At 39.9% G+C, this 14,676-nt stretch overlaps 2 protein-coding genes across 4 annotated transcripts in view; both read right to left on the reverse strand.

The window, feature by feature from the left end:
* Positions 1-1,697: 1,697 nt before the first annotated feature.
* LOC122569174 lies at positions 1,698-4,490 on the reverse strand. The gene has a single exon (XM_043729781.1). It carries the CDS (start codon positions 4,488-4,490, stop codon positions 4,233-4,235), a length of 258 nt encoding a protein of 85 aa, XP_043585716.1. The 3' UTR covers positions 1,698-4,232.
* Positions 4,491-4,587: 97 nt separating this feature from the next.
* LOC122569163 (protein tweety) overlaps positions 4,588-14,676 on the reverse strand; it is a 40,141-nt gene continuing 30,052 nt past the window's right edge. For 2 of the 3 annotated variants that reach the window (XM_043729747.1, XM_043729748.1), the window contains 7 exons: positions 9,329-9,601; positions 7,680-8,014; positions 6,884-7,315; positions 6,515-6,616; positions 6,201-6,443; positions 4,810-5,003; positions 4,588-4,729 (listed from right to left, as the gene is read on the reverse strand). In XM_043729747.1, the coding sequence (XP_043585682.1) occupies positions 4,832-5,003; positions 6,201-6,443; positions 6,515-6,616; positions 6,884-7,315; positions 7,680-8,014; positions 9,329-9,601 (1,557 nt within the window). In that variant the 3' untranslated portion in view covers positions 4,588-4,729; positions 4,810-4,831. The remainder of the gene's footprint in view (positions 4,730-4,809; positions 5,004-6,200; positions 6,444-6,514; positions 6,617-6,883; positions 7,316-7,679; positions 8,015-9,328; positions 9,602-14,676) is intronic. The other variant, XM_043729749.1, reaches the window with a different exon arrangement.

A 14,676-nucleotide genomic window follows, 5' to 3' on the forward strand; every position in this document is an offset into this window, starting at 1 on the left:
CTTACACTGTATCAAAATGATGCGAAAAATTAAATACGGTTGTACTCATCGGAAAAAGTGGTTCTCAATTTGATCTCGTGCAGGTTGCTGCTCGATATAATGATACAAATTGACAAAGGATTAGAATTAAAGTTTCGTCAACGACCATCTACACTACGTGCACGTATATTTAGAATTTATCGATATTTTCGAGTCTCTCTCGCGAATTCGTGGATCTGCCCTCCTCTTTGAGAGACGAGGATTTACTCAGACTTTCGTGTCAGGCCGATTCTGATTAGAACATACAAAGATATTTTCGAGAAGAAAATACAGGATAGTCTTCCCTTTTTATCATACGATCTTCTCAAATCGTGCAAAGATATTTGTTTCGTAAATCCGGAAAATACCGTGTTGATCCCGTTTGCGCGTTTTTTTCAACAGTCTTGAAGACAACAGAGACTGGTCAAGGTTTTTCTTTCGACTGTCTCGCGTCGACTGTGTTCACACAGTGTCTTTCTACGTTAATTCTTTATTCTTTGCTCCCCACTTTTGTTTAACCTACTAGAACTTAAATACTCTATCATTCGATTAATTAAGAATTTTAAATAATACTTGATATTCTCGATACTGAGCGACAACGATGCGATGGAGTCAATAAAATATACGATAGAAACTAAAAATACTTTTTATTTTTAAATTATTCGCAAAGAATCTCTAATTAATCTTTATTAAAATAAAACGAAAATAAAAATATATACACTTTTACCTGAAAAGATATTGCAGTATACAAGATATATATATATATATATATATATATATATATATATATATATATATTATCCAACCCCATCGTACCAGCCGAGACTCAAAAGGGACATACGGAGATCATCGTATGATGTCGCTCGTGTTTTGCTTCACGTACTCGAGATTAGTAACTTCGCTTAAAATCTAAGAACGACGAGAAATTCATTTGGATCCAAAGATTTTTCCTTGCCAGCTAAATTCTTCCTCATCGATAGTTAATTAAGTAGAATATTTAAAATTAAGGAGAATACATCAATTCAAGGTATAACGAACTTTTCTAGAAAACGTTTGAAAAATTGAGCCATGTGGAAAGGTTTGGCAAGAAACTCTGTCGTATGCAACTGCCGGACAAAGTCGAACGTGTACGAAAAGAAAAACCTTTGTTTTTCTCACTGACTAGGATGTTCCTTTTCTTCGATAAATTCAAGAAAACGAAGTTCACATATACACACACATACGCACGCTCTAATTCGTTTCCGATCTCGTTCGTCGATTCGATCTTAAGATTATGATCAATTAATGGCTAAATCTATGTGTCGCTATACTCTATGCACTTTATGCACTTTAATAAATATTACAACTATGTACAATGGATCAAACGTGTTTATATCTAATCATGCTTTTTCTACCTACACCGTTTCTATGCTCGTTGCGAACAGTGAACGTAAAATCGTATTTCCTCCTCTAAACTCTCTTGATAATATCGTGTAAACGTAAACGAATAGTAAAACATTTCTTCGGTAATGGCGGCTCTTCTTCTCAGCGATATCGCCGCTCGTTTCCCCTCTCTTGTTCCTCCTTATAAGCGAAGAAATGATAAGAAACGAAAGAAAACGGCAGAGGAGAACGATATTATCTCTGTGTAAAATTTGTAACACCTAAATTTAAGTTATATCACACGTACATCTTGTTCCTTCTTCTTAATGTTTTTCTTCCTTTTTCGTTCCATTTTTTTTTGTTCTTCCTCGCATTTCCTCGGCAACCTTATACGCCTATCGTATTACTGCCTATTTACACACGTTTTCGCTGAATAGGATGCGGAATATAAAGTCGTCCGCTGGTTCGTTGCAGTTATCTTCATCGATCGCGAATGATCTCGTTCGGGCCCCTTCAACTAGGAGTACCGTTACAAGGAAGACTTTGCGCTCCGCAAATAATTCAATCTCGATTTTTTCCTTTATTTCCTATTCGGTTGAAAAACACCGATATTACGAAAACTTTGTCCCGATCGACGAGAATACCATCATCATGCAACGATAGTTGCTTCGAGTATATTTGCGAATAATCTCTCACTGAACTTTTCAAACAGTAAATATACAAAGAGAAAGAAAAGAAAAAATGTTCTGGCTGTCGATAATTCCTTCGTTCAAATTTTATGATCTAAATTAACATTGTGTGTGTGTGGGCGCGCGTGCGTGTGTGTGAATCACTGATTAATTGGTATTCTCATCGATCTATCCTTCAAGAACACCATCGAAAGAACATCCTCTCGCTCAAAGGATAAATTCGTGAAATGCAATCTGGATACTCGATATCGATACACCAGATGACTCTAGAACTTTCGTCATATATAAAAAATGAAAAAAGACCTGACGTACATAACGCTTGCGCTTTCACCGTGTTTGTACTTAAAAACGTATGCTTGCCTGAGTATTGGCAGAATTTTTTGTTTTTTCTTTTTAATCCGTTTCTTCAACGGTCATCTTTAGTTTTCTCGTTTCGGTTCATCGTGATGTATTTTGCGATAGAAATTCACGAACACTCATCGTCTCGTTGCGAACTTTAAATATTAACGTTGATAAATATACATACACATATATATATAATATATATATTTATATATATATTTATATATACATATCACTCGTTCTGTATTTCGTGCGGTAACTTCTTATGTTAATATGTATATACTTATCTCGCAAACGTATAAATTGTATACTGAGATGGTTCACCGAAAAATCAATGATAATTCTGTCTCGTGCTTTCTTCGATAAAAAGTATACAAAAGTATATAAAAATTGTGTCGTGGAATATCGTTTACATTTGGTATAATCGCCGTATAATTCGTGTAAAAAGTTGTTCAAAAAGTTTCACATTTACAGCTCGGTACGATATTGTTAATTTAAAAGGAGACGGAACTGAAATGTCGGAATGAGATGACTTTGCGTGGGCAAGTAACGATGCACGTAGCTTAGAACGATTATATATAAGAGAAAGTAGTAGGCCACGATAACGACTAAAAATTAACAGCATAAATTATCTTCATGAATATGAAACGTTCAAACGGAACTTAACAAATTTCCAGCATCTTCAAAGATGCCTGATAAACGTGTTCTCTGCATCTTCCTTGTAGGCGATTTATACATACTAATACTTCATGTGTACAGTTGTGCTTTCTGTGTGATGTTAATGAAAATGAATAATTAACAAGCAATAATAAATATGGCAATCAACTTCTTTGCTCGCATAACGTATCATTCGTCTGCTCGATCAAGAAGCAATAATCATTTACAGAATAAACTAACGTAGAGTGATAAAAATTACTGTACATGATATACAAATACGAAATCTCGGGCATACAAGACCTCGCAGATCTAAATATTCATTGTTTCGAACAAATAAACGATAAGAAGGAAAGTGATCGTATTAGTGTTCTCCAAGTCCTCACAGAAAAATTCCATATAGTAATATTCATGTAAATATGCTTCGATTATCAATGTAAATGAATCCTTTTTACCTTTTCTAATCGCTTTTCAATTTCAACGCGAATTTTTACAATGCGGTATACATCATCCCGCTGGTGATCTTTCCGATTCTAAAATTCTTTTTTGCCCCCATTTTTCCTAACTCACATTACTCGCCGACCTTCTCGATTGGGTCGCCACTCCTGCTTGCACAACTATCTTCGTTGAAACTCTTACACGCTGGTATAGCAATTCCTTTATTGTTTTTCATCCTTTTCGTTCGTGAAACTGATGAGAAATATTAAATGTGCGAATGGTTATCGTATAGTTATAAAACATGCATGATCTTGCTCTTTCTCCCCTTTTGTTTTGATTCCCCGAAAATTCTGAATATCGTTGCGGAAAGCATAGGTGAAAACTCTAGCTCCGCAGTTTCCACCGATTGTACTCTTAAAACGTAGACCCTTTATGAAATCTTACGTTTAAACGTATATAAATGTTCGTGATTCTTATCAAAAGTTACCAAACGATTGAGCCATTCTTCTTCGGGTTTAGCGTATAAAATAAGAACGCATATATGAAAATATGCACGTTGGTGCTTGGTCGCTTTCAAAAGGAGTCCCTTGGGACAGTGATATTGTGCATTGACGATTAAAATTTTTTAATAGACATTCAGTGAAAGTGACCACAGCGAACTTTCCATCGGACGATATTCCAAAAATCTTAATAATGGCAGTTTTTATGCATTTGGTGTGTCGTTTGATTTTATAACTCCGTTACGGCGTACAAATTGGGATCGCTACCCTGTACTTGACTCAACGTCGCCACCGTTGATTTGTTTTCTTGCCTCGATTGCGCTCGATTGTACGTTCCGTACATATTTGGTACAGCATTGTTTTGCGTCGTACCGTTGAACTGATTCCTAGTGAAATTTCTATCTAATGTTCGCACCTGATCTTGCATTTGGTCTTGAATCCGAATGTTTGGCGTCTTGTTTCGTACCAGGGATCGAAACTGATTCATATTGGTCTGCGAACGGGACTCGAACTCCCAGGTCGGTTGACTACTGGGATTTGGTGGCAACGGGCGATTCTGATTCCAAGCTGGAGTCGGGCCTCTTTTTAGATTCGCTAGATTCTTCGGGTCTAGAGTCTGTGTTTTGCGAGAGTCTTGGAACGTGGCCAGATGAGCAGGTCCGTGAGAGTTGTGAGACAGGGTACCGGTGAAGGACGCCACGCTTGGTGTCCAAGGTGGTTCTCTACCTACGATTCCAAAACAGAATCTTCATTTCAAAATTTGAGACTTGTATTTAAATTAAAGAAAAGATTAACGGTGAAATTACCGGGCCCTGCGGGGGCGTGCCCTCAGTAAAAGTCACTGGACTCGAGGGTCTTGCACTGTTTGCTCAAAGTCGCGTACTGGCCAGGTTGATCTCCGAGCCCAGAACGGTGCTCAGCTCGTCCACCTGTCGATTGCTGATTATGCTGAGACGATTTGTGATCCCCGCCTCCTCCGCTCCCGTTAATACCCCCACCTCTGTAAATGGCAAATCGAAACGAACAAAGTTGCAGCATTATCTTTCTCTCGGACGGTTCTCTGATGTCTAATTCCTATCGAGAAAACTCTGTATCATTCGTTCATCTCGTAAAACAATCTAAACACGAACGTTACGAAAAATGAAAACACGCGCAAAAGCATACTATTGCTAATGTTTCCATGTATAGAAAAGAAGGCAAAAATGAACTCTCTTCCTTGCTTTAAACATCGATTAGAAAAAGTAATGAAGAAAATTGAGAAACATATCTATAAATTTAAATATCTATAATATTTAAAAAAATTTGAACTGGCAGAATGCTGTAAGAACACCAAAGAGGAAACCAAACGATTGTACAGTTATTGTCCTGAAATATAATTGGCGATAACCATGATTAACTCGTCTTCAAGCGATTATGTGATTTCGTTCATTTCATTGTAAAGATTGAAAGATCAATAGCTGTACCATATTGTTTGCATTATTGCCACCAGAGTGTTGTGAACAATTAAAGCAACATTCAGACCTAACATAGTATCTATCGACATAAACAAATCACATCGTAAACCGTAAACTGAATTGATTCAACACACTGGTAAAAATGGAAAATTAATGCATCTCATAAAATCCAATAAAAAACACATCGTCTATGTAAAGCGAACAAGTAAAGATTTGATGTAACATCTGTACGTTCGTTAATATGAAATAACTATGTAATTCACAATTGATCCGTTGAAAATTTCATGGTTCTCACATCAAGTCTTCAATTTGATGACAGTTATGAAAAGGGATTAAGTGCCAACTTTTCGTACTAAACTTGATTTAACACCCATCGCATGATCCGAAAGAACGATCGTCATAAAACTAAATCCCACTTCAAACCGCATCATAAAATTAATTTGACGAACAGTCGCAGTTCACTTAACGTTCAACCTTTATCGTATTGAATGCAGCTCCATAATTACCCCGTTTATGAAGCTGAAGTTTAATAATCTGTACTACTTGAATTCACGTTTTTACTAGCCCACTTACGGTCTTTCCACTAACTCGAAATTATGGCTTGATAACTTCCACGCTAATAACTATCTTCGTTGAGCGTTCTCCCCCTAAACCGACATTTATTTGAGCAACCGGAAGGTTCATGTACGATAAAGGTAGACGACAGCTAATAAATGAAACCGAATAAAATCTCATGCACAAACTTTAGCATGCTCTCGTGCAGCTGACGTGCTCGAGCAGTCGCAGTAGCGTAGGACGGCGGGGGCGGCGTTAGCAAGAGAGGCTGCTTAATGGTATTTTGAGTGCCATGAGCATTCGGATAAAATACAGAAGGGGCTGTAGGCGGGTACGACCCTTGGCCTCGAAGGGTCCGCGCTGCTATCGCCTGCGAAGCTGCCGATGGCGGTAGATACGGGTCCTGCTCATCGACTTGATGGTAATCTCTTCTAGAACAAAGTCCTCGTTAATCATACTCCGCGCGTTGTATCTTTTAGTTGCGTTAAACGTACACACTCACCGCTTTCGAATATAGATCCAAGTGTGAGAGTCTACCCAAACTAGCACTGTGAAGAACAGTCCCGCGGCTAAGCTCGCCAACAGCATGAAAGTTAGTCCGTATCTGAAGAATTTCAACGGTGTTACGGTATTTCTTTAATTACATCTCGGATAGTTAACAGAGTGCTTTAACCTTCTGCGATCAATCATTTCGCAGCAGATAAACAGTTTACACAAAGTACCATAGAAACAACGTGATCGATAGTTTGAATCGTACCATTCGCGTTTCGTACCATTCTGATAATTTATCATACATGTACATATATAGTTACATTAATTTCTCGTGCCTCTCGTTAAATCGCAAAAGAATAAAAAATAGTGCCAAACTCACAATCCTAAATGACATAAGCTCTTGGCAGCATGAACGTATTGTTTGTGAAGAGGCTTGCAATCAAGTAACGTCGTTAATCCCGACATGAGCTTGTTTACGGTGTTCACGTCGATCGAAAGGCTGGTCAATTTCGGCTGCAACTGTTGTTCCTTGAATAGCTCCAGTGCCAACCTGGTCACGGTACTCATGTTGTCTCTCATGTTGTTTGCCGCGATTTGACCGTCGTTTAATCTCTGGCTGAATGGATTATTGCGCGTGTTCTCACAATGCGTGTAATACGAAAGAACCTCAGAGGCTAGAGTGGCCGGTACCGCTCTGGTTAGGTAACCGTCTGGGGACACGCAGAGATCACCTAAGGCCACTGAAGTTGCGAGATACAGCGAAGCCATCAACCACGAGACTATCACCGCAAATAATCCAAACACGGAAAATCTGAAAGAAAGATATCAAAGCAAACGATTATCAGAGTAACCAGAACTAATCGATCTATTATTCCTATATTTTTTCAAACATTTCTACTCGATATTTATTCACATTACCACGAAGTACTATGAAATATTATCGTATCGTGTCGTCGAATTATGTTCAAAGCGATTCTGATCCTATGTCAAACTTTTAACATCGTCAAGACGTTTCTGAAATTTGCCGATGCGAGATTACCATCGTTCGTTCGTTCGTTCGCAGCTGCGAGAAGGCACAAAAACGTAGTAATTTAAGAGAGTTGAATCCAGTCGGACAGGAGAACCCTGTTTTCGCACGGTTTTTGCTAGATATACGAAAGAAAAGAAACACGTACGTTATGAGAACGCATCTGGAATGTCGCGCAACTCCGACGACCAGTACCACACAGAGGACGAGTAGCGCGCTGAGAACGGCCATGGTGACGGGCCACCTTAATTGCTCTATCTTCTCTCCCATCCCGATCGCGCCAGCCAAGCTGATTCCGCTCAACGGTTTTCGAATTTCGAAGCTCCGGTTCACGGCGATGTTCGTGTTTTGCTTCATGCTCTGCAGAGCGGCCAACAGCAGACCGAGCATGGTTTTATTGCTGACGGGGGCATCGAAATCGTCCCCCAAGGCAGTCAACTGTAGCTGCACCTTCTTCTTCAATGTCGTCTCGATGGTGTCGGTCTTGAAAAGCAAATACCTCTTAAGTGATTTCAGCCGCCAGGGTAATACACACAGTGTTAACGGGATAGCCATATTTAATAGGGTAATTTGTGAGAATGAAGCGAGCATAAAGGTGACAAATGAACTTTATCCTCTCGCGTGGCAGACAATCACATTGGCATAAGTCAAGATTTTGAAAATTTGAATTTAATCGCCTATTCAGATTAAATGAATTTATTATAGCGTTGAAGCTTTTTATAGTAATGAACGTAGAACGCTATTGCACGAAAAATGGCACCGTGGATCGTCTTACACCTTTATCGTGCTCGATCTTGCGAATGTCCAATAAAATCAAGCTATGCTATAATTCCAAAACTGATAAAAGAAATGTTTTCTTTCTTTACCGCGGAAATAATTGAAGTAATCACTAGGTTCTAGGAAACGAGCGATAATTCACTCGCCGAATTCTTTAAAAACGAAGTTAATCCCGTTTACGACGATTCGGTTAAATTAAGTCCGTTGGATAAAGATCTTTAATTAAAAAATGGAATCTCCTTGGTGGCTGGAAATCGGATTATTTATCACGAGACGAGTCTCTCGTCTTTCAGGTTTATTTCCATTACGGTTATCCGCAAACTCCTCGCTATTCTTGACCCGAATTAAAAGCGCTAATCAGGGAACATTTAAATGTAAAAAAGAAAAAGGAAAAGAAGACAAGACCGTGAACTAATTATGAACGAGCTGCATCTCTACTTTTTCGGTTAAAGTGTAAACATGAATGTACGAACGAACAAGTAGTAATAAGAAAGTTGAAGTGGACGAGATGTTTCCTTCGAGAAGTGACTACTGGAGACGAACGGAACGAAGGTTTGCAGTTGTTGAACGTCACTAGAGAGCAGAAATAGTAGGAGAGATCTTTCTTGCATTACGTAGTAAGATAACATTCTTCGTTTCCTTTATCTTTCTCTAAAAACAACGTTTTCTCCAAATGATTTAATTTAATTTATAAATACGATAAAAAGAGATAAAAATAAAGCATAGATCGAATAAAACACCAACCAACGAACTAAATTTCGAAAGAACCAACAAATCTACTCCGATTAATTATTTCATTGCACAATACAAACGTCGCTATCATAAACATCCATAATTTGTTGTTCCAAGTTCGCCATTGATTTCGAAACATCGATTATTATTCTGAATCGATATATGCGTCTATGTAATTCGAACGAGGCAAATAACGATATCATCATCGGAGCGTATCTAATTAGAATCGGGCAGGAGGACGTTTGAGAGTCCGTGTCAAACAGACGTATCTCGTGGTAGCAGACCAACCTGATTCCGTACACCCATGAGAATACCATCGACGTTCTTTGCGGCGGCCACCAATTGCACCAAACCGTTGTGCACGTCGTCGTTACCGTAGAGGCCGACGGCAACAGCTCCGCTGCAAAGCAACGCCAGGATGGCCAGCGAGCATTTCAGCAGGGTTATCGACCTCCTGGGGCGCGGCTTCCGGTCGCAGCATCTCGTTACCAGGTAAACCAGGAGCACCAGCAACGTCAGGATTAACCAGGCTGCAGGGATACTTCCAAGTATCCCGAGACTCTGTTAATTAAAGTTAAACGTTAGTTATCACCGTGCATCTTTAATAAAACCGTTCGCGTATACCACCTCCTTATCTCATCTTTATCGTTTCCGTTTTTCCTCCCCCCGCACCGCCGTTTGCATTTGCCTTATTTTTCTGGCAATTAACGTTCGAGTAGTGTTTCTTTCGGCGCAGCCGGAAATCTCGAGGTTTAATTAAATCTAGCATCGTCGGGATGCTCCGTTTTCTTTCGTTTTTCTTTTTCCAAAATTTCCTGCGAGCGCTAATGACTCCTTGCTATAGAGCGAAAGAGAGAGATGGAGAGAGAGGGAGAGAGAGAGATCAGAGAAGCTTCCCAGCTACTTTCTAATTAATGATTATTCGTAGCTGCCGCTCACGCGACCAGTACCGTTAATTAAGCTTAAAACTCGACTTCCTGAACGCATAAAAATTGCAATAACCGTCTCGATATCGTGGAGCACGAGGTATCACCACGCAGAACACGAACGTCACACACGGCGACAATCTAAAAGAAATGCGACGCGAACGAGTATTTCCAGTAACCACGCGGACATCCGCGACTAGACTCGACGTTCTCTTAATTTCCCGGCCCGATAACGCGAACGTTGAACCGAATCGTGGCCGATCGCCGACGGATGCGTGCGCTAATCGGGACCACCGGTTACGCTCGATCGAAGCATATTATTAGCGAAAGCCGCTATAGAACACGCTTGTTGCTCTTGTTCGCGCTAATTAACTGCCTGCAAGGATGTCGAAAGGTGATCTGCCTGTCTCGCGAAGATCGTCGCCCGCCGTACAGTGACTCACGCCGAGTGAATCATAGTGAATTCACGTGCTCCAGAATGCTCGCCGATCGCCGATCGTCGATTGCCGCCAGTACCTTAGGCATTACGAGAGCAGATTGAAAAGTTTTCGAAATCGCCGCTACAAGTTGCTGTATTTGTTATCGTTATTGACACTGTGGAAACTTCCCTCGTAACAATCTGTCCTCGTAAATGTGTTTTATCGACAGACGGATGGATATTTGCTATTTGAAATTTCATTTCTTTACCCATTGATTTTTCTTTATACGCAATACGAACCTCTAAGGAGCCAGACTGGTCAACTTCATTTTTATTTATTACCACGGAGTCATTCGCTGTAAGATGACACGAGTAACAGTAAAGTAACGGTAAGGCAAATTAGCAAAATGTTTCCAACATCGTCGTCTTTCTTTGCTTTTCGATTTATGGAATTGATCGAAGTGGCTTCTGTGGGATGACAGGATTCAAAAATCTAGGATCCAGAGAGCACAGACGAGATTATTACGGAATAACCGAATTTCATGACTGAAATTATTTTTTAATGGCGATGGCCAATTGAATTTTTTCACGCGAGCTATATCGACACCGTGATCCAACAAAGATAAATCGTGTCGTCGTTATCAGCTGTGTAGTAACTTTTATCCTCGTTATTTCATTAATCCATCTGGTTTGGCAGAGAGGGCGGATTAACGCGTGGCGGAGAGTGCTGTCGCATATTCTGTTTAGCGAGGAAGCTTAGTACGCTTAAAAGGTGTATCGCGCGGTCGTTGTTGCTGTGACTCGCGGAAGATTTGATTTTTCTGTCGTGTTACTCAAAGGCCTGCACGCCACCGTGGGGTCAACCACCCTCGCGGCTCGCGTGTCACCCCGTGAAACCCGCTACATCGACCGGTGTATGTACATATTGCATTTCATTATTTACGCGACATCGATAAACTTCGCCTATAATTCTCGATGCCTGTGATTTTTCGCGGAAGCCGATCCTCTCTATGTTTCCACGTGTAACAAACAGCGACAACGGCAAAATTTTAATTTGCAGGGATATTAACTTTCGCAGAAAAATCGTAGCAAAGTTTAGAGCTTTTTAAAGCGATTCGAATATAAGGACAATAATGAAATTAAAATGAGAGACGAATTTTAATTTCAGTCAGTTTGTCAGTTTATTACGCCGGCCGGTTAATAACAAACTGAAGTATAATTTATTTAATTGGTACGAATGTTCTCTAGACTGAACAACACGATTGCGAGTGTTACATATTTCAAAACGTGTCATGAATATTGAAAACAGCTAGATGCTACGTCCATTTCGACTGTTTCGAACAATGCTTCTGGAAAGTAATTGCTGAAGCGACGTGAACAAAGCAAAGCCGAGTACAATAGCTTGAAAATTTATAACGAAGATATCATCAATTTGATGTTTTACATTTCTCCCAAATTTAGAAATGGAATTCCTCTGGCAAAAAATTATTTCATTACCTCGATTCGTATAAGAGAAAGAGAAGAACATGCTCGATCGGTTAGCTGTTTTTGACGAGTATACTCGTCATGAAGAAATGGCGATATTTTGTGTTGTGACGTGAGTTTACTCGTCATGCGTAAGGAAAATAAAACAGTCATTTCATTAGAACTTAATTCTATATTATAACAGCCACGTATACTCTGTGTTTGACGAGTATACTCGTCATCGCTTACTTTTCGCAACACATTTTAGGTACACACTTTTCAAAGAGGTCGCAACAGCTAACTGGTTAACGAAACTCGTAAAATATCTTAAATATCGCGTTCGATGTAGATAATTACATCCTTAGAAATTCTCCAACGATGATCGGTGGCAGAGAAACCGAGTCATCCAGCAACGATACTCAGATACCCAGTAGCACAACCGATTGGCAAAGAAAAAGCAGATATGTGTCGCCAAGTTGGAGACAGAGAAAAGAAAATGATCGTGAACCATGATGCTAGCCAGGGAGATATCTGTTTCTCACTTTTGTCGAGAACTTCGGCGACAGTTTCGTTGACAGTTAGTTGAAGACGAATGATACAGAGAGACGTGTGAATTTATGGAAAATCTTTCTTTCACTGGCGCATTTCCCAGCCGGCAACCGGATACGCTTTTCTTCCAAACAAACCTCGTTGCGCGTCGAACTGAATTTCGCACGTACGATTGCTCTACGATCGGAAGAATCGAACGTATGCAGTTTTCCTATGCAAATGCGATTTCTTGACATCATCCACCTAGATCATTTTCTAGGCAAACTTTTCGAAAATCAAAACTTCAGGAAAGCAAAGAAGTTGGTTTGGAAACGATTTCTGTTTGGTTGCGTTGCAAATCGTCGAGCATTTTCTATGCTGCAGCTATAGAAAATGTGAAAACGTCAACGATAATATGAATCGTAATAGCCATTCTTACTGTATTAATTACTCTCGTTTGCAGCTTGATAGTCAAAGATAGAGGTAGAAAGAGTGGCCGAATTTCGAGACCTGAATCGCGTCTAGACAACAAGCCTCTGTTTACAGTTTACGGAACACGAACTGAAGACGGTCGTTGCACCTAGTGCGACAGAAGCTCTGGAATAAATCCGGAAGTGCACTCGAGATAGAGGAAGAGAGAGAAAGAGAGAGAGAGAGAGAAAAGAAGGGACGTGCGGAAAGGGCGTGCTCGAACTTCATGGGACCCGGTTGTCTAGGAAGGTAGCACATAAAATCGCAAATGAATTCTCTTTCGAGACTCGCGAACCTCTGAAAGAGTAAATACGGGCTTCACCGCCCTCTCTTATTGCATCGTTCGAAAAACGCGTTGTTTCTTTTGTCCTGCTAGCATACTCCGTTCTTTTATATCGTCACGTTACAAAACTCTCCTCGAATCTGAATGATCGAGTTCTTAAGTCAAAAGGATCTCGACTGTGTTTTTCGACACCATTCCATTTGTTCTGTGTCGCAACGTAACACGTGCGACTTCGTGTTCCTCTTCACGTTTACACCACGTAGCCGCCACGTTCGTAGTCGACGAATCGTAGAAACGTTCTACTTCCTTTCCTTCTCTTTTCGTTGTGTCCGTGGCAGAACGTCGACGCGTAAAGAACTCGGACGCACTTATTCGAGTGACTGGCGAAGAGGGAAAGAGAGTAGGAGCTCTCCCCGAACAACGTTCAGTGGAATTAGCAGGAACGTTTGTTGTAAATCGACTTTAATCAGAAAAGTCCGCCGCGTTTGTGCCAGATTAAACAAGCTCTTTGTAGTGCCGAGAGACTTATCTTGTTGAGAGGACAATCACAACTCTGTCTATTCTCGGAAACGTTTGAAAAATTTGTTGACAAAAATCGCTGGTTGATTTGAATTGTTTCCCTGATTTTATCAATCGAGGCACATGATGTGTAAATCTCTGGATACTTTCGGCTATTTTGAAATATTCGATACTTCGATTAAATCGCGTAAGTACTTTGCGTTACATAAAACGTAATTTACGGTAGTTAATCCATCGGAACGAATTTTCTGTACACGGAAAATGACTTTCTATCAAGGGAGGGAAATAATTGCGCAGTGAATATTACGTAATTTTACTAAATACATGGGAAAGGGTATCGAAGATTTTAATTGTTAAACGTGAACATTGAGAATGACACGGTTTCGTTACTATATGAATAAAAAGAAAATGACTCGTTACGAGGAGATGGACGTATGTGAAATTAATTAAGATACCTCCCATCGTTAATCTCGATCGATAATATCCCTATTTGCAAGTACATTGGCTTAAACCTCTACGGTATGGTAATTCTTTAAATTACGACAGTATAATTAAGTTGTGTCATATTATCTGCTTGTTATGCTAATCTGAAAATAGAATGAACGAGAGAGGGTTACCAGCAGGGTCGTCGTACCCGGGCTTTTTTCCGATTTCTTTCAAGGCGTTTGTAAGTACGTGAGATACCTTTGGAACAAAAATCCTCTTAACTAAAGTACAGTGCCCTTCTTTAAGGCAGTCACGCACTTCGGTACCAGAGGTCGCCAGTTCCTTCTTTCTTTTTTCTTTTTTCAACTTCGAACATTATGAAAATTGTCTATTTAACATGGCAATGTAACAAGATACGACGAAAGAAAATTTGCGTAATGAAACGGTAATTTCTACAAACCGATTTGTACGAAAATGAAAAAGACAGAGCTGGAAGGTAGGGTGCAACGAGATAGATAGAGAGAGAGAGAGAGAGAGAGGGAGAGATCGTTAATCTACAGTCGAATTGGAGGTTAGAAAACAAACGATGAAAGATACGACA

This window comes from Bombus pyrosoma, linkage group LG7 (assembly GCF_014825855.1).
Source record: "Bombus pyrosoma isolate SC7728 linkage group LG7, ASM1482585v1, whole genome shotgun sequence".
Taxonomy (NCBI): domain Eukaryota; kingdom Metazoa; phylum Arthropoda; class Insecta; order Hymenoptera; family Apidae; genus Bombus; species Bombus pyrosoma.